The sequence below is a fragment of the Dermacentor silvarum genome, chromosome 1, assembly GCF_013339745.2.
Source record: "Dermacentor silvarum isolate Dsil-2018 chromosome 1, BIME_Dsil_1.4, whole genome shotgun sequence".
NCBI lineage: Eukaryota > Metazoa > Arthropoda > Arachnida > Ixodida > Ixodidae > Dermacentor > Dermacentor silvarum.
In genome coordinates, this window is record NC_051154.1 from 265,870,869 (window position 1) to 265,890,532 (window position 19,664).

A 19,664-nucleotide genomic window follows, 5' to 3' on the forward strand; every position below is an offset into this window, starting at 1 on the left:
TAGCGCGCGCGGTATTTGCTCACGTGTTTACATTTACCGACGCGACGGCAACATGCTAATGCGACGTGCAGGCCGTTTGTAACCAAGATTGAGAGATGCGCCGGCCTTTATTCTTCAGCTGCTTGGACAGTACTTTGATTCAAATGGCGAAGGCATGTGTGAGCGTCAAACGTGCCACGGCAGGACCTTCTTCAGGGTAAACTCGACCGTCGTTTGGAGTGGCTCGACTTGAAGGAGGCGGTCAATAGACGCATGCACGTACATGCTTCCCCTCAAGAGCGGGCATGCAAGCAGCTCACCATGATGAACAAACAACGTGCAAAACTTCTGCACACGTACTGCGAGTGTACTGCAGGACAAGTGTTGTTTTATCTCGAGGTATGTATCGTATATAGCATGGTACTGGGGACTAAGTGGACGCAACACAGTACGGGGGGAGGGGGGGTGGGGGTAAGCAGAATGTAAGTGGACGCAACACGTTGTTTTGTCAGGCGCGTAAAGCTTCATTTGCCTGCAAAAAGTAAGACTCGCGAGTTTTGTATAATGCGGCACCGCGAGTGTGTCGCTTTGGCCTCGCACGATGTATTCTGATCGGCTGCACGGCGAGATTCTTTTCGTTTGGCCCCACGTAACCGTACAGCTAATTCCGCATGCATGCGGTAACCCGTTCTTAAGCCAATGGTAATATCCGTGCGGTATACATATCCGTAGAATAAAACATCGCCGTGACTTCCCAGTCAGTCGTAGGGTGAGAAGTGCAATAATCACAGCGCTAGTGTCATGCTGTTACCAGAACGCAGGCTTACCTCACTCAGCAAGAATTGCGTGATAACTCACTGATAACATGGGGTATTTTTTTTTTATTTGACCGCGCGCTCCACTCCAGTACAATACGTTCACCATTCCACGCCGGTTTGTGCAATCGACAGTACAGCAAATGCCCAGCATGAGATTCGTCGCAAACGCTGCGCCTATCGCTCGAGCGTTAATTCACGGAGTGTTTTCATCGACAACAGTGCTTGCAGTCTTTCCCACGAACTGCTAAGTGTTTCCTTTAACCAATATTCTCGCCCAGAACACGAGAAAAATTATTGTTCAGCCCCTCAAGCTCAGGAAATTGCCGCGCATCATGCAAGGGTTCACGCACTCACTTCGCACACCTGCCCTGCGATAATGGCGGCGCGGCGTGGAATGAAGCTGGGGCGAGGGTACGCGCATGCGCATAGCTGAATTGGAAAAAGGTCCATTTAATTATATTTAAGGCAGCAGAACTGATAGTTGGGCGAGTTGGTACGAATTCATAGTGAAATATTTAGCGCGCACAATCCCCAAAGACACAGTGAAGGGGGATACACGAGGCAATTTGCGTACGCTCTCATAGTTCAAAATTTGCAAGCTCTTGGGTCCTAAATTGGTCCCTGTGAACTGCCCTACTGGATGCATGACGCGACTCGGCGTACACAATGTATTCATTACATGGCAAGAAAGAGTTGACGGGATGTGTTATTATATATTAACCAAAGACTGCATTTCAGCGCCGGTTTGCTGTTCACGGCCGCTACAGAGGCGTTCTCTTCAGAACAGAGACACATGGCTCATGATCAGGCATGCATCGAAAATCCGCAGACTACTCAGCACATTGAAATCGACTTCCAACGTTTTCACCCAGCCAGGACCCTAGAGAACGTCTGCCATCCAAAAGCACTGGGGTTCAAAGCTGATGGGAGTGTTAGCTAGCCAGTAGTCAAAATAAGAGACGTTTAGAGTATTGCTGGGGGGAAAAAGCAGGTAAGGAGATGAAGGCGGGGTCATTGCAGGCATATGTAACTTCCCATTACAGAGATAGAGGGTTTAAAGGCGAGAAAAAATATAAAGTAGACATAGGCGAAATGCTAGCCGGCAATAGATATAGTAAAACCTAATTCAGCTCAAGCAGGCTAGGTGATTTGTATTCTCAAAAATATTCCGCTTCATTTTACCAACGAACAAACTTAGTTTCTCGCCATCTCTTTTCGTCGTAGGCATTGCTCCACGTCTCTGCATATGGCGATCCGCTATCGCCACCCGTTAAAAGAACTTGTTGTTAGCCTTGTTGGTACTTGGTCTGAGACAGAATTGCCATATACATAGTTGGCAGGGCCGCCCGTGTCGTCGTGATTGTTTTCGTTCGTGGCTGTGGTTTGTGTGCCTTTTTTCAGTGGCATTTATGTCTCACGCCGAGTGCTACTTAAGCGGCGTCCGAGTAAACCGGATTCGTGAGCAGGACGCACGTGACCATCTAGTCGGTTGTCAGCTTGTTTGATCTCTATAGCAGGGAAAGCGAATAAACTTGTTTCTATTTGCGAAACATGTCACCTCTTCTGACGCTCCTTTGAAATGTTCGTGTTTCTAGACGACCGAAGTAGAATCGACAATCATCGTGACCAACGGTACCGGAGTTCCCCATCCTTTCGTGGACTACAGCACACTTTTGCGGGTGCCAGAGGTGAGCTTGCAGCAACTTCGGCATTGCAGTCATCCGTATTTTTCACGACTTGAATGTGGAAAGTGAATTGCACTCTTATATGTATACATTATGTCGCAGTAACTTGTTCGGTGTATTGGATGATTATCAGCACGAAGTACGTCCTAGTGAAGAAGAAAGTGTTCAAAAAATATATTTTATGTGAGAGAGAACAACGACAGAACAAGAACACGCGAACTCCCCATTTCACCAGTGATTTCTGTGTTTCTCGGAGATAGTTATTCACGCTTACGGGAGTTAGTGGACCGGTTAATGTCTCAACAGAGAAATGCGCAAGAAATGTATGCGAAATTTTTTTTCAGTATTTTTCTGTTCAATATTTTAATACATAAAATCATGTTGGAGTGTAAAGTCAGTAAACTAAGCACTGCACAATGTGGCACTGAAACACTGCTCAAACAAAAATGAGTAATTTCGGTAGTGGAAGAAAATAACTGGGTAGAGATTAGGCGAACTAATGCATAAATGCGTACACGACAACCCTCGAAGTTGTCTAATCGTAGACAGACTTTCATCATGGCGGAAAGGTCGGCCTGAATAGCACTTCTCTCGCCTGCTATTTCAAGGCTAGCGGAAGGAAAAAGAGAGAACGATTGCAACAGAGGAGATAGACGGGGACAAGGTAGTAACGATAAAGCAGATCCACGATGCGCTATTCTGCGCACATTCTTACACGTCCTTCTCCGTGCACGACAAACAATGCTTCCTGCTAATGGAGGGCAACTTTCACAGCGTTCAGTACCCGCATTGTGTTATTTTTTTTAGGTTTCAGGTTTATTTATCAATTTCAGGTGGCTAAAACTTCAAGAGAAAAGTTAGCAAAGGTGGTCCCGAAGTAAAAAAACTAACCTCTTGTAAAACTGGAACGCAATATTAGTGGCAGAAATACAGAGTATTTTGCAAATATGAAGCAATTAAGTAACTACGGTTTCATACATTCTATACAAAACTACGGTAAAACCCACAAAAAAAACATTCAAAATACCAGCATAAAAGGCGCAATAATATCCAAGACAAAATGCGTGTACTTTAAAGAGGTCTAAGTAAATATAGCTTGGGGTAATTATGAAATGAAGTTAGATGATCACATAATCTGATGCTAGTGGGAAGTTGAAATCACCCATGGTCTTCCCCGAGGGTGCATATTTAAACCAGCAAGTATATGCTCCTAGGCGTTATTAACATGCTTCGGCATTGCCTTGGAATGACAATCCAACACTTCAGTGTCGTTTTCACTGCCACCATTCCTACTGAATTTCGACGATGCGGCCCTGTGCAGGTAAAAAAAAAAAAAGGATCAGAAGTGTCCGAGGCTCCGGCGTTTTCGAGGAAAATACCCGCACGCGAGAAGTGTTGTGGTGTTTATTTAATCGTTGCATAAATTTATGTTCTTGCATACAGAAAATTTCTTTGCCGGATTTATTGGCGTTAAAATAATGTGCAACTTCCTATGGAAGTTGTGCATCACCGACCTATTCATAATTTTATATTCGCATAAAAAATTCCTAAGTTATAAGAAATGCATGCACACAACCGATTCTGTGTTGCATAGCATTTCCATCGTGCACTGCATTTGGTGACACCTCTTGGAACCGTTAACGGATAATCCTCTTTTGTGCAGAACACGAAAGTCAACAGCAGCATCGGATACGTGACAGCGAGAGAGCGAGATAACAGCAACTTGCCGGTGACCTTTGAACTCAGGGTATGCAGTGAATCATTGTTTCTTATCTCTTGTTATCAGGACCACTGGAGATAGAAATGGAGCGTGGAATAAGCTGAAGATCGAAAGTGTGATAGAAAAATGATCTGGCAATTGGAACGGTAGAAAACTTTTTTTTTTAAATGAATCTGCTTTGTCTTCGCGCACAGGGTTCAGACAAGTTCAAGATCCGCTACGAGTTCGGTCCACGCGGCACAAGCAAGGCAGTGATCCAACTCATCGAGCTTCTCGACTACGAGACCCGTAAAGTGTACGAACTCGACATCCTCGCACTGGTAAGTCCGCGTGTCTCTTATATTTCCTTTCGTTCAATTTCGGTTTCGTTTCTCGGTGTCCCGCTTTCTCCCATGACACAGCTTTGGCGTAGAGACACCTACGGGCAACTGCTCACCGATACGTAGATTCCGAGCCTTATGTCCTCGCCTGGAACAGCAAGTGCGTGAACTAATTCTGGTGTTGGCATGTCGGAACATACCCCCACCGTGCTCAAGTTTCCTGCTTTCTTATCTGTGTATTCCTCTGAAGGACGCGAGCTTTATGCGTTATCGGAATTCTCTAGCTCCAATTCCAACTGCAGACCCTGTTTGCACGTTCAACTTCTCCATGTCAGCGCAATCGTACATGAGCTAGTTAAGATAAGTTAGTTGTACAAGCGGAACTAGCTGTAAGCTAGTTCAACTTGTACAACTAACGCACTCTAGCTAGCTAACTAACTATAGCTTGTACAACTAACTGTTCCATGTGGAGCTGCTGTTAGATACTAAGAGGAAATATACTTTGAACAGCTTGGTGAGGGTGTTTCACAATCGTAAACACTTGCACGCTTTCACATGGCTCTATCGCAGCGAAGTCGTTTTCATTCGCGTCGACGTTTCTGTGCCAGTTCCGCAGTTCGTGCAAAACGAGTACGGTACCTTATGCACGAAGTACATTCACTAAGGTAATTTCTAGTTCACATGAAAATACTTTTGGGGAGTATCCCTTTTATAATCATGGCATGACATTTACTTTTCTAATGGTACTTTTGTTTGGTGCTACCGTTCTTAGTCTCAGCTACGCGAACGTTTGTGACTCTACTCTCGATTTCCTGACTGAGACGCGGAAAATTTCATACTAAATTTTCTCCTTTCTCTTATTCCTCTTTGTACCTACGGTAATATTATTTAGTTATTATTATTTATAGCCTATCTCAACTGGAGAACCCCTAATTTTCAGATTTCATCTTATTTCGCTTCATGTTATATTCCTCAATTTTGCTTTCTTTATTCTCTTGATCCTTCCAACCGCCCAATTCTCGACCATTCCCTAAGAGGAGTGGTTGCCGTCCTTTCACTGAGGAACAACCAACCAACCGGAATAAAAGCGCTCTTCAGTCATGTATTTTCGTAATTTACGAATCACCATGTGAACTATTTACAGACGCACGCTAATCGCCGGCTCATTTTGTGCGCGATGGCCTGAATACCCGCGCTGCGTTACGGTCCTCGGAGGTCCTCTGCGTGCACTTAAGCGCGTAAACCAGTGATTACGTTACCAAACGCCTTGGCGGGAAGCAGCTCTGATGTATAACACTAGTTTCGCTGAGCCGTGCCTCACGGTTCGCGCGCGGCGTTCGTTGCAGAACGCGTGGACGGACGAGCGCTACGACACGCGCAACGTGGCCGTGTTGTCCATGGCCGTCGTGGCTCAGGACGTGCCGGACACGCCACCGCGGTTCCTGGACGTTCCGCCTGTGGTCACGGTCTCGGACTCGGCGCCACCCGTGGGTATAACTTTTATGGCTGCGCGTGCGTTGGTGCGCCGGCAAGCAGCAGATAAGAACGCGTAAGGTTGGCGAGTGATGGCGAGATACCGAAAGGCTCTGAATAAATTCGTGGGGACACGTCTGGTGTCCGTCGATGGGTGTCCAAATTTGAATACATGTTAGGTTTTTTTTTCATCTCCTATTTATTTACTTTTTACGCCATTCACACATGAATTCGATTTCCGTAAACAGATCGACGTCATCCTGTTTGCACCTGGTGCTGCAGCACAAAAGCTGCACGTTTAGAGGATTTGCAAGGAAATCATAGGTTCAAGGTGTTTAATGGAAAAGGTATTTTGTCTCATGCCTATTTTCAACCCGTTTTATAAATAATTTAACCCTAAATTGAAATATAATAGGAATCTTCAAAGTATATAATGACGCTAGAAACCGCCTGATTGGCGCAATCATTATTCACTGGCATAACGTTTCCCACTCGAGACAGAACCAACAATCTCGCCTATATTTCGCATATGAATGGTGAGGTAAAGAAAGATATATCTGTTTTCATTTATCGTGAGCGTGGTAGTTCACTTTATTAATTATTATTACGCATAGTTCTCCGTTCGTAGGTTCATCCATTATACTGGTTAGTAAACTTACAGAACAGAGGGTGCCACCTTGTACTCCATTTTCTGTCGTTCTTTATACCTTACCCTACTGCAATATAGCAAACAAAATTATTATTCTCATTATGACCATTTTTTTATTTCCTTTGCCAAATTCTCTTTCCACTACTGAATGTTTCGGCATTCGCATTTGATTTTCTGCAGGGCACAAGCGTCCTGAAGCTAACAGCAGTCGACGGCGACTACGGCAATCCCAGAAACCTGACCTATCTCCTCGACAAAGGTACCGAACCCACAAGACAAATTAGCATTCGACATGGCTGCGAAATGTGTTGCTGTGTGAAGAATTTTGTTGTTTACTTACTGTAGGCAAACTGGAAGGTATGTTACATCGAGGTGGCTATCCAGAGAGACGACAAGGCTTGAGAGCGGGCCAATTGGCAACCCATGAGTAGAGTCGAAGCGCAAAATGGCACAAGGGACAGGGAACCGGGCGTAGACAAGCACTTCTCTAGGTCCGGTGTCCGGTTCCTTGCGTTATTTCGCGCTTCGACTCTACAGGAGAGACAGATGAGAAATTGAAGATACCCCTTTCCTCAATAACACGTACACGCCACACCCGCCCTGGTAGCTTAGCGGCTATGGTGTTGGCAGCTAAGCACGGGGTCGTGTGTGTGTGTGTGTGTGTTACTTATGCCTTTCCTCCTGTCCTCGTTGTTCTTGCACGCCGATTACACTGTAGCCTGCTGTTTACGCAGAGTTCGCAAAAAACCTACAAATCAAATTAAGTTAATACTGTTGCTGTCCACAAGCAAATATCTTAATTCTGTCCAATTAGACCTCTATTTAATGTAGGTGAACATATACCTAGCGTATTGGTTACAAAAAAAAAAAAAAAAACACGAGTGTGGAAAACACTCAACATCTCGCGCAAATGGGCTCGCTGTTGGTCACATTGCGGACACTCCGTGAGAAACTACTCCACAGAAGCGTCTGGGGTGTCAAAGTATAGGGCCAATTGGAGGTTGTCTGTTTTCTCAAGCAGTGCAAAAATCGAGGTGTCTATGGCACCTACAGTCGTAAACTAGAAGGGTATCCAATGTAAGGTCAATTTGCGGGAGCACCACAGTGTAAGGTCTACTCGATACAGCGATGATGACCACATATCTTCAGGGAGTGTCCTACGCAGCTTCGGCAGAACGTTTCTGACATCAAATAGAACTAAGTTCAAGGAGTGAGAAGCAGCTGACTTGCGGTCGGGTTCCTCACGTTCATTTGTACCAACTGGCACTAGAGATCACTGAAATTCAACTCGATGGCTGGATGATAAAGCAGTGGCCAATGTATTTGCAACCGTATATGATAACGAGCAGGAATTGGCATCTAAATAACAGTGAGCAAATGACTCCAGTGCACCTTCTCAGTCAGAATATATCACGCAGCTGTAATTGAATTCATTGGCGGTGATGTATCTTGCTGCCTAGAGAATTCGAAACAGTTCTGTCGATGATGTCTTGTGTTATAAACGGCAACTTCTTCTTTCATTTTGTGCACCAAGACGAGATAAGCAGACGTGGAATTACTCTCTGTTGTAGATCATCAGTAAACACGAACGTGCTAGGACCTTACAATTGGCTCGCGTGCAGGAGCGTCATAAGTTAAGCCTTTAGTGGATGCGATGTATTAAATACTTCGAAGGTCAACGCCGCGCACGACACTTGTTCTATAGGGCCAGCCTAAATTCTTGATTGCAGCACAGCACCTATACTCCATAGCGAAAGGTTCTTACGTGAGAAAATTATCTGTTTAGAATTGTGCCTATATTGTACACGTCTCAAGTTCCGTGCGTATATTTTAGGTGAAGTTATTATGCCGTGTGAGAGCGGCCCTTCGCATTTTTTCGGCGTAGATTAGTATTGCATACGAAGTGTTTTTATTCTGGATTATTCCTTTGCGCTTGTCACTTCATAAAAAACCAACAGCTGACGTGCTTTTCATGCGAAAGTCTTCGTTATCCGTGAAGTAATGTAATGTACCTCATGCAATAAGTTATCGACGTCGTAGCTCTGTAGCTGTAGCGTTCTGTCGCTGATAAACCAGGCTGCGGGGTCGACTTTCGACCTTGGCCGTCGGGTTACGATGGATGGAGCCTAAAACCACGCATCTGCTAAAATTTAACTGCAGGTTGACGAGAACCGCGTGCCCGCCATTATTCCGCAGCCGTCGAGTGCGGCGTCTCTCACGGCCCACTTGTAGCCTTGGGTCGATCATCAAACTATTATTTAATAAATCCCCAGTAATACCTAAAGCTTCCTAGCTCTTTTAAAACGTGCATTATTTCAACAAACACATTCACTGCGACAATTTTAACGAAGCGCAACTTCTGTATACAGAACATCGCATTTCCTTCATTTATTCGTTCATTCATTCTGTCAACCGCTGTAATCGATGTCCGTGTGCAGCTAATACACGTTTTCAATGAACCGAAAAACCCCGGAGCATGCATAATGTTTTTTTTTTTATTTAGATGTAGAAACATGGGAAGGTAGGCTACGTCAGAGTCGGCCTCTTACTCAACCCACAGAGGATAATGAAGTACCATATGCTTTTTTTTTCTTTTTTTTTTCATTGCTTGTCGTGTCGCGAAATTAAATGTGACGACATCCTATCTAATAAAAGGTCACGCGGAGAGCTAGCAACACCTCTCGGCGCTTTCGGAACTTCTCTAAATAGCACCAGGGCCTTGCGAAACAATTCCCATGCGTCCAAATGAGAACGAGCAAACGCAAAGAAAGAAAGAAAGAAAGAAAGAAAGAAAGAAAGAAAGAAAGAAAGAAAGAAGAAAGAAAGAAAGAAAGAAAGAAAGAAAGAGGAAGAACCGGAAGAGTGCTGTTCATGGCAAGCCGCTAGCACCCTTGCACGAACGGTTAGACGAAACAGTGATCCTAACCGGTATGAAATTGCGCGGACGTTGCGGTCACGTCCACGATGCGCAAGCATCGCGCTGGCAAACTCGACCGCAATGTCATTCAGCCCGTGACGCGCTTCAGGGACAGGCCGAGCAGACGCCTAAATTTATTCGGTGTTGTTTTGTGTTAACTATTCACCAAATGCATTTACAAAAGGCTATAGTCATACTGTTGGAACGAATCATACCTTGATACGTTTATGTGTCTGCGAACTTTCCTGGGTTCCGCGACATATACGCTATGAGGGCTTTCCGCAGTGCTACGCCTAACAAGGCGAGGGGGGAGGTAGCAGTGTAGCCCAATGACATTTCCGGAAATTCGCAACGTAACCTTTTCCCGGGTATCCGCTGAACAAATTTAGCTAACCAGCGAGATAACAGGTGAAAAGGATGCAGCGAAATAATTTACACCTCGAAGCGCTGAAAATAACGACATGACGAAATGAGCTCTGCGGTACGAACGACCTTTTTTTTTTTTTTTTTTGGGGGGGGGGGGGGCAATCTGCTTGAGTTTCCTTCGTGCCTTTGTGCAACTTGGTAGGCGCGTATGTGTGTGTGTATGCGGGCGCATGTGCGTGCGTGTATGTGTGCGTGCGTGCGTGTTTGTGGGCGTGTGTCAAGTATGCGTGTATGTGCGTTCGTGTGCGTGTGTGCGTGTGCCTGCGTCTATGGGTGCGTACGTGGGCGCGTGTGTCTGTGTGTTCGTGTATGTGCGTTCGCTTGTGTGTGTTTGTGCATACGCATGTGCGTGCGCGCATGTGCGTGTGTGTGTGCGTGTGTATGTGCGCGCATGTGCGTGCGTGTATTTGTGCGTGTGCGCGTGTGTGTATGTGTGCGTTTATGTGCGTTCGCGTGCGTGTACATGCATGCACATGCGTGCGTGTGTGTGCGTACGTGCATGCAGATGCGCGCGTGTGCGTGTGCGTCCGTGTGTGTGTGCGTGTATGTGTGTGTACGTAGGCGCGCGCGTGTGTGTATGTGTGCGTACGTGCGTGTGTGTGTGCGTACGTGCGTGTTTGTGTGCGTGTGTGCGTGCGTACGTGCGTATGCGTGTGTTTGCGCGCATGTGTGCGTACGTGCGTGCGTGTGTGAGTGTGTGTGCGTGTATGTGCGTTCGCGTGCGTGTGTGTGTGCGTACGCGCGTGCGAGCGCATGTGCGCGTGTGTGTGCGTGCGTGTATTTGTGCGTATGCGCGTGTGTGTATGTGTGCGCGTATGTGCGTTGGCGCGCGCGCGCGCGCGCGTGTGTGTGTGTGTGTGTGTGTGTGTGTGTGTGTGTGTGTGTGTGTGTGTGTGTGTGTGTGTGTGTGTGTGTGTGTGTGTGTGTGTGTGTGTGTGTGTGTGTGTGTGTGTGTGTGTGTGTGTGTGTGTGTGTGTGTGTGTAAGGGGTGTAGCGGAAAAAGACTCAATGCAAAAGTTAACAATTTTTTAAAGGATGCACATAAAAGAAATAGTCAACCAATTACTCGTTATAGTAATTATGCTGCTATACCCACGCTGAACGCATTCATATCTTACAGTGAAGTGCAGTGCCTTCCTTTTTAAACCAGCGGCTTGTTCTATTCGGCTCCATTATAGCAGCGACTTAGTGTGGCCAAGAGAGAGAATTAAAGAGTGAGGAAGGACATGGATGTTAATTATACATTATGTCTCCGGGTGGCTATCCTGCACTGGGAAAGAAGAAGGGTCGGAAAGATGAGATAAAGGAAAGAAAAAGAAGAAATGAAGGGAAAATTGAACGACTGTCTGTTCGGCTTCGTCACACAGCCAGGCTTGTCAAGGCACACAAGTCTGTCACACACAATTTTACAGCGTAAGCTGTTATAGGCTCATTCCAATAGCCGTTTGGGTTCGCGATGATGCCGCCGCCGGCGTTTGGCCGTAACCGCTATCGCCGGAAATGCGAAAAAAGTACCCGCTCTCCGCCGGGATCGAACCCATGCCTGCTGGTTGGGAGTCGGATACTTTACCACTGAGCCACGCAAGCGCTTGCTATCAGGTAGCAGAAATAGTCCCTTTAAACGTGCCCTATAGGCAGGCACGCTGTCGCGGACGACCCGAGCCTCCGCCAGTATGGTGGCGCCATCTAGTTAAAGTGCCTGCAACCGCCGCGCGCGCAGGCGCAGACGACGAGATGCGATTCAGACGAGGCGCGCAATCAACGCTATGCCGATGTTAGATGTGCGCCACGTATTCTGGGTACCTCTTCGGTACACGTTATCACGTCCCTTCGCAAGGTACAAACCTCTGCTGAAGAAGCGAATCGTAGAGCTACGTGCGCGGCTACAACCAGGCATCATCAGGCTCAGAAGACTGCTGCGCAGCGAGCATTACAAGCCGCAGCTCGCCGTCGACGCCGGGCGGACAGTTCAGAGTTCTCGTCAAAATCGAGGCGAAGACACTTTGCGGCGAAGACCCTGTCGTGCGTGGTGCTGAAATTGAAGCTATACTCTTGCGCCGCTCAACCAGCTTACGCTGTGACTGTGCTGCGTGTGCCGCGCAGGCCTGTGACTTTTTTGTCACATAGAGAGACATACAATGTCAGACAGAGCAAAGTGTCACGCAGTCAGTTTTTCGCACTAGTTGCCTATTTATACATTTTTTTTTCATACTGCACCTCACTACGCCGAAACAAGCTCCGTCGCGATCACCGCACCTCCCATGCATCTTCCGCAACCACTTGCGCAACCACCGCAACCACAGAAGCGCAGGCCACGCGCACAGGCACAGTCGCCACATTCTTTCCCCCTCTCATTATTTGTCAAACAGTATTTAAAACAAATAAAGCGCGTGAAGGTCAACTTGCTACACTAAATGCAATTTCTTATATACGTATATACAGTGTTTCTCTTACAACGCCGAATTTATGTGGTTCTATTTAGACCCAATATATTTAACTTATTTTTTGAAGTTGGCGGAATGCTTGAAGCCAGATTCACTTCGGCCGCGGGTCGGCCAGGTATTGCACAATCTCCGGGATCGGCCTACGTATTCCTGTCCACGCGCCGTGATACGGACATAAGTCGGCCAGGGTACCCTCCTGGGAACGCATGTGGGGGAAGCATATGGGAGCTAGAGGTTAACAGCTTCGCTGTAATAAGTAAACTTAAATCGCAGGGTTTAAGCCCCTGAAACTGTACAGTGGGTTATAAATAGGGCTCCGTGTTGTCGGTGTTTATTTTTCTTGAAAATCGGCGGGTGTTTATCGGAGTTTATATTTCTGGCGTAAGTTCGGCGTTTATCGGAGTTTATTTACCGTAAATCCCCAATTCTCCGAAATTCGGAGTTCCGCATTATTCTCAAAACCCGAAAATCTTAGATGAATTCATATCTGAATACTAAAACATCAAAACACACGAAGCACATTTTATTTTTCCTAGAACGTTTGAAGGGACAAAAACGTACACGCACAAGCGAAATACATGAACACAGAACACCTTTAATTTTGCGTATAACAACATTAGCTTAAAGCTTATTGTAAAACACGCAAGCATACTTTGCGAGATTGCTGTCAGTGATCGAAGCGCGCTCCTTTCTATTGACAACTCTCAGCTTTGAAAACGCCCTTTCAACGTTAGTGCTAGAAACAGGAAGCCCCAGAAAGCACTGGCCACTCGACATTGTGAAGTCTCCAAGACGACAGGGGTTCAACAATGTTACGTATTTCATAGCACTGATAGTTCGCAAAATCACTCAGGAGCTGGCTCAAGTTGTCAGTTTCAAGAAGCACTAATTAAAAAATAGGCGCATAGGTTTCGAACGCGCAGAGAAGCTCATGCTTCACATTTGCGTTCACAATTTCTCTTGAGGGGGGCAGCGGCGACAGCAGGCGGCGAAGCCCGGGGCCCGTATATTCGATGTTGTCTAGGCGCCCTAGCGCCGCTATCGCCTGGCGCGCCTTAGTGTCGCCGGGGGACCGTATATCAAGATGCCGTCGCGCGCTTCTGGTGCGCCTACATTCGTTGACGTGTTGAGGTCTCTCGCTTCGTGCGCGACAATGCCGTTATTAAATGTGCGATGGGTGCGGTCTCCGAGCTACTGTCGACGCGCGGTAAACTTTAAATTGGTCAAACCAGAAGTTGCATAAGTCAGCGCTTAGAACTTGCCCTTTCGATAAAGAACGGAACCAGATCATATTGTCCCTTGAAATCGGAGTTTATCGGATAAATCCGAATTGTCAAAAATTTTACCGGCGAATGTTTATCAGATATTTTTGGATAAAACCGAAAACACGGAGCCCTAGTTATAAAGGGCGCCGTATGTGGAGGGGTGTGGATTAATTTTGACCACCTGAGATTCTTAACGTACACCCAAAGCAGGGTACGCAAGCGTTCATGCATTCCACCCCCTCTGAATAGGGACGCCACGGCCGCGAGCGAAGCACAACCTCGTGCTGACCAGTACAACGTCATAGCTCATGAGCCAACACGACGAGTAAAAGAAGAAAAAAAAAAAAACGCGCAAGGTACACAGGGGTAGCGGGTGTGCATGAGCGTATACAAAGATGCTGGTATGCAGTTTATTGTATCTGCAGTGAAATATTTTAGTTACTACTCTCTTTCGTTTATGAAAAAGTTCAAAACCATTTTATGGTCTTTTATGCAATCACGTGAATGGTTTTCTGCATAGGTATTACGTTCGTTACCATTATATACTTTATACTTTCTCACCACAGAGAACCCTTGGTCTAGCCACTTCGGCGTCAACCCGCAGACCGGCGAAGTGAAGACGACTCGACCGATATCGGAGCTGGCCGACAAGTACGGAGGCACGGCTGTATACATCCTCAAAGTCATGGTGCGTGATTTGACACCTTGTGCATCTTTGCTATATCAGAAGTACCAATTTTTTTTCGCTACTCTTAAGCCACATTTCGAACAAGCTGTATAATTTTCACAAAGGCCTTCGCCTCAGCGACAGATGTTGTTACTACCACTCATATAATACTGTGAAGCTCAGGGTGGCGCTAATGGGTGTTTTTCTTTTCGTTTTGTTTTCTTTTTTCCTTTTTGAATAACACCATTCAAAGTCATGCTGCACACTGTCGACGCTGCGATCCCCGGAATTCCACGCTTTGACGTTGTAGGCGTTTATGCTTCCTTCGCTGTGATATAGCTATAGGCGAGAGAGAGAAACATAGAAAAGGTAGGGAGGTTGACCAGAAAACGTCTGGTTTGCTACCCTGCGCGGGCGAAATGGCGTTTAAAGAGATAGCAAAGGAGAAAGAGAAGCGTGAATAGGCGCAGAAAATTCTACTGGCACGCGTCACTATCACAGCTTACCTCGCAGGCCCGTAGACCGTAGGAAGTAAACTAGTGCTCTTTTGGTGCCTTTAGCGCGCATGTCCGTTGTGACCACTGTCCAAATATTTTTTGCTTTGACAGTGGGCGGCTGTCCAGTGCCTCTAATGCGGTACACAGCACGTGTACGTCTCTCCGTACTATAGCGTGGGCAGGTGCACAGAAGATGTGATTGTTTCTTCAAAGCCGCAAGTGTCAAAGGTAGGGCTGCTGGCCCGTCCAATTGTAAACGAGTATGACTTGGAAACCGCGACACCAAGCTACAGCCAGTACAACAAGTTTCTTCACACCTTGTTAGCCCAGGCGGTAGGTAGATCTTCAAGTCGGGAGCCAGGAGTGGCTGCTCATGAATATTATGTAGCTGCTGCGCCTGTCCTTGCGAGTGCAATTAAGACATACCTGCCACTGTCGTGCGCAAAATGGGCGGATTCGTCGGCGCGATCATTTCCATATATATATATATATATATATATATATATATATATATATATATACCCGGTTCTGTTGCACGATTGTGTAATTGTATTATCTCTGACACAAGGTGCATTGTACTTTGGAGGACTGCCTTCGAGACGAAAAATATTGTCCAGCGATGAGATGGTTCCTGAAGGGTAAATTCAAGTTGCGCTCAAAAATCAGAAAGCTCCGCTCCAGTAGAACCCGTCTGACAGGATGTCTCGATGTTGATTTCAACAGACTTCGCTGAAATGAGAACTGCTCTTGCCGAACTATAAAATTTAAGAGGACCACTAGTATAAACATGCGGTCGGGTGCTGTGCACCTCGTAAAGAAACTGCAGCGTTGCTTGTTTTAACAATGTTAACGGCACTCCAGCTTTTCTCCTGGACCCGCCGTGGCGGCTCAGTTAGCTAAGGCGTTGCGCTGCTGAGCTCGAGGTCGCGGGATCGAATCCCGGCGGCGGCGGCCGCATTTCGATGGAGGCGAAATGCAAAAACGCCCGTGTGCTTCCGTTGTAGTGCACGTTAAAGAACCCCAGGGGGCCAAATCAATCCGGAGCAATCCATTATGGCGTGCCTCATAATCAGAACTGGTTTTGACACGTAAAACCCCAGAAAGAAGAAGCTTTTCTCCTGGAGCCAGAAATAGTGAGGTGTACTTTGGGTTGATTCATACATCACAAAGGCGATGATGGTCTTCTAGCAGGCGTAGAATGACAGGCAGCCGTTGTGCTGTGCAACGCTGTGGACGTACAGTCGTCGGCACACTTGTATAGAGCGCTAACGCCGTGATTTGGTCTGCACGGGTGCCGCCTACCGATAACACCCGTACGAGATAGCTTGCATCTGAGCATGCGCAGAAACACTGATGGCACGGCCCTAATGTTTTTCACTTTACCGGTTAAGGCTCATTCACACAAGGCCGACACGACACCGATTTAGGTCTGCCTACTTTTAGCGACAGGTCTTTCCTTCCTTTAAGCCATTGGCCACAGTGTTTGCTGTCCTGTAAACTGCTTGATCATCAGTCGGCAGACCAAAATTGGTGTCGTGTCGGCCTAGTGTGAATGAGCCTTTACCGAGGCTTCAACAGCTGCAATCACCTGCGATCGCCGGTGAAGGCGCCGCAGGATCGGGGAGCAAAAGCGAAAATAACGCATAGCAAAACTTTCATGAGAGGAACACGCTCCGAGACGTGTTATCTGTGCTTTTTCTCAGCGGCCCCGCGGCGCCTTTATCGGCGACCGCCGGTGACTGCAGCTGTTGAAGCTTCGCTAACCGGCAAAGCGAAAAACTTTAGCATCTGAGCATGTGTGACGACACATGCTCAGATGCAAGCTACCTAGAACCAATCGCTATAGGTAGAAGGCGCCAGTGCAGCCCAAAGGCTGCACCTCGACATACGAGCGGCCTAGACAAGTGTGTTGGCGATTGTACGTTGTACACGACCTCATTGTAGGCAGGCAAGCCAGATGGTGCGATGGAAGCCGAGTATGGTGTCTTATATGTGTCCTAAAGACGGTCAAATCAAATGTATGTCGTGATCGGGTGATCACTAACGATCTGCAGTGATAGCCGCTGCAGATGCACGCATTGGGAGTCCATACAGGTCCGGGTGCTTGAGCTTGGAGGCTCTGAAGTGTACGGATGTTAGTCGCAAAAGTGTTTCCCAGCACAAGTGTACTTATCTTAGCAACCCATAAAAAGTACACGGTACAATTGCAGCATCGATTGCCCTCATTAACCTCAGGACTCCCCTCTCCCAAGAAATGCGAAATGAACAATTCCTCTCAGCCTCCTTTTCATGTGTGATATGCGAAGGCTCCAGCTAGATAGGTCCCGGTCGATGATGATCCCCAAAAATCGGTGTCTTCGTTTGCATTCTATATAAACACAACTTATAGCCGACATGTATATATGATACAGTGCCCAGCATATTCGGGCGAGGCTGGAAACAGCCGCGACAAAGATATCTGTATGCCTACACAAACATGGCCTACAGTTCTCACCTGAAAAATGCTCTTTGGTTGAGTTCACCCGCAAACCGATGGCATCATGCACCGTACGAATCAACGGTCAAATGATAGCGATAGAGGGATACGTACTGACATCATGGAGCCCGCTATGGTGCTTTACATCCAGCACGGTGAAAAATTGTGCGTTATCTCTATCCATTTATATTTACCAGCGCCGTAGCAGCTGTGACAGGACAACACTAGGGCGTACGCGGCGTCACGTTAATACTCCATATTCGCGTTCACTTTAGAGCGCGCACGACAATTCGAAGATTTCATCACGCTGGGGCCGTACTCTGAAACGATCCACTTCGGCGATAATATCGCCTTGACCACGCCTCCGCCAAGGGCGCGCGTTGATTGGCTGTTTTAGAGAAACCGAAAAATAAATAGCGTCATCTAGCAGTTCCGGTCTACGTCAATTTTACGTCACGGTGTCGTTGGGCGCTCCCGTGAATAAACGAACACGTCTGCTTCGTACTGTGGCTGGTACACTAGAAAACAACACACTCGAGACACTCTGCGCTCGCCCGGCGCGTTCTCTCGTGTGTTGTGAAGCGTTCGAGAGCGCGTGTTAATAGTGCATGCTAACGTCACGGGTAAGCAGCAGGTTGATTTACTGAACGTGACTATCGCCGAAGTGGAGCGTTTCAGAATACGGCCCCTGATAACCATATACGGGATGGCGGCGGGCAACTCGAGCCACATTTTAACTTAGCTTCCGGAGCCGAATTCAAAAAGCTTTTCTTTCGTATACGTGTTCTTTGCCATTGGCCAACCGCCTTCGCTAATAATATCGGGATTGACTGACATTTTCTCTTACGAAAGTTTTCCAGCGTAAGAGGTTTTGCCGAATATGGGCCCGCGGATACGTACGCGCCGGCCAAGTATGCATGAAATTCCGTTCTTGCTACGCCCCACACTTGCGGACTGTGCAAAACGTAGCGCTTGCACAACGCCACCTTGTGTGTACGCAACGTACGCAGTACTATAAAGCTCGTCAATATTGGTCGCAAGTAATTTTGTGCATAGCACGCGACTAGCACATCTCCGCACCGCAGGCGCGGGAGAGCTCCGGTACTGCCGAGTATCCCGAGATGGAGGCGTCCACCCAGCTAGCCGTGGTGCTGATGTCGCGCGAGAACCACGCGCCCTCGTTCGCCAGCGGGCCGTACGTGGGCTTCGTGGCCGAGCACAGCGCTGCTTCGACGGCTGTACAGTGGGCGCCCGGAGTGCTGCCCAGGGTTTACGATCGAGATCAGGTGAGTCGAAGAGGTATGATCACGCATTGTGCCGATCTTGAATTCACATCTAACTTCAGATGCTAACAGCTGTATTCAAACCATGTGGCTTGGTTACTGGGGTTATGCTGAATCCACTACGAGTTACGTCATGAATATAGTGGTACTAGGGAAAAAAGAAGATGATAGCTAAAAAGGAATTTCGTAAATTAAAGAGAAGATATCAAAGGCATAATAATAACCGTTGTTAATGTGAATTGTGGGGTATACTAAAAAAGAAGTGCTCTTAATGTTGTTGGTATTCATGGGGTGAAAAATTCGCACAGAATTCATCAACTGTAACTGTCCATTATGCAAATAGCCAAAACACTTCATGTATGAGGCGTGTACGGCATCCGAGCTCCTTTCTCACGCTATACCCTCTAAACACGCTGCGGCCTCTGGCGGTGTCATCATTCGCGCATCCAGTAGCACATGCATAGTATCTCAAGTTGGCGTCGAAGAGATTCACTGAAGGGTGGCACATACCTTGTGGAGCATACCCTCGCGAACGACCCGCATATTTAGACTGCACTAACTCGAGGATCGGCCCGTATTTTTGGTGGGTTAGCTAGGTAGCTAGATAGTCAGAAAAAGACTGGTCTGAGTATCCTAAGAATGATATTCGCCTAAAGGTGAGCCATCACCGTGATCACGATCCTGGCGTAGCTAACAGTGTCGCGATTATTATGTGCTCAGGACAAGACCCGAGACACCTGGTGGATCTCCTCCGAACAACCGTTATTCTGATAATCGCCCCCCCCCCCCCCCAAAAAAAAAAGAAAGTCTTCCTGAAAAGACAGCGCGTTTTCCGTCAGCATACATCTGCCACTGAAACATGAACGTCAACATGATGCACTGCAACTTCTTGAGATCTTAATTCAGGCATGTGACGGCGTCACGGGTCAGGCTCCGACGGTTCACACCGTCAGACGATCTTGTGATAGCCTCAGCCGTCGATTTCGCCACCTCCGTTCATTGTATTGGAATGCCCAGCTGCTCCTTGCAGTGGCCGGGTAAACGA

General features: G+C 47.2%; 2 protein-coding genes and 1 pseudogene across 2 annotated transcripts in view; all 3 read left to right on the forward strand.

The window, feature by feature from the left end:
* Positions 1-5,886: 5,886 nt before the first annotated feature.
* On the forward strand, positions 5,887-16,861 carry LOC125942721 (cadherin-7-like). The gene is made up of 4 exons (XM_049660993.1): positions 5,887-6,009; positions 6,825-6,903; positions 14,263-14,384; positions 16,805-16,861. The coding sequence occupies exons 1-4, from the start codon at positions 5,920-5,922 to the stop codon at positions 16,859-16,861; spliced, it is 348 nt and encodes a 115-aa protein (XP_049516950.1). The 5' UTR covers positions 5,887-5,919.
* On the forward strand, positions 12,407-12,580 carry LOC119437936 (U2 spliceosomal RNA; annotated as a pseudogene).
* A 1,566-nt stretch (positions 16,862-18,427) lies between the features above and the next one.
* Positions 18,428-19,664, forward strand: part of LOC119440106 (uncharacterized) — a 50,785-nt gene continuing 49,548 nt past the window's right edge. Inside the window, exon 1 of the mRNA XM_037705048.2 lies at positions 18,428-18,622. Within this exon, the coding sequence (XP_037560976.2) occupies positions 18,458-18,622 (165 nt within the window). The 5' untranslated portion in view covers positions 18,428-18,457. The remainder of the gene's footprint in view (positions 18,623-19,664) is intronic.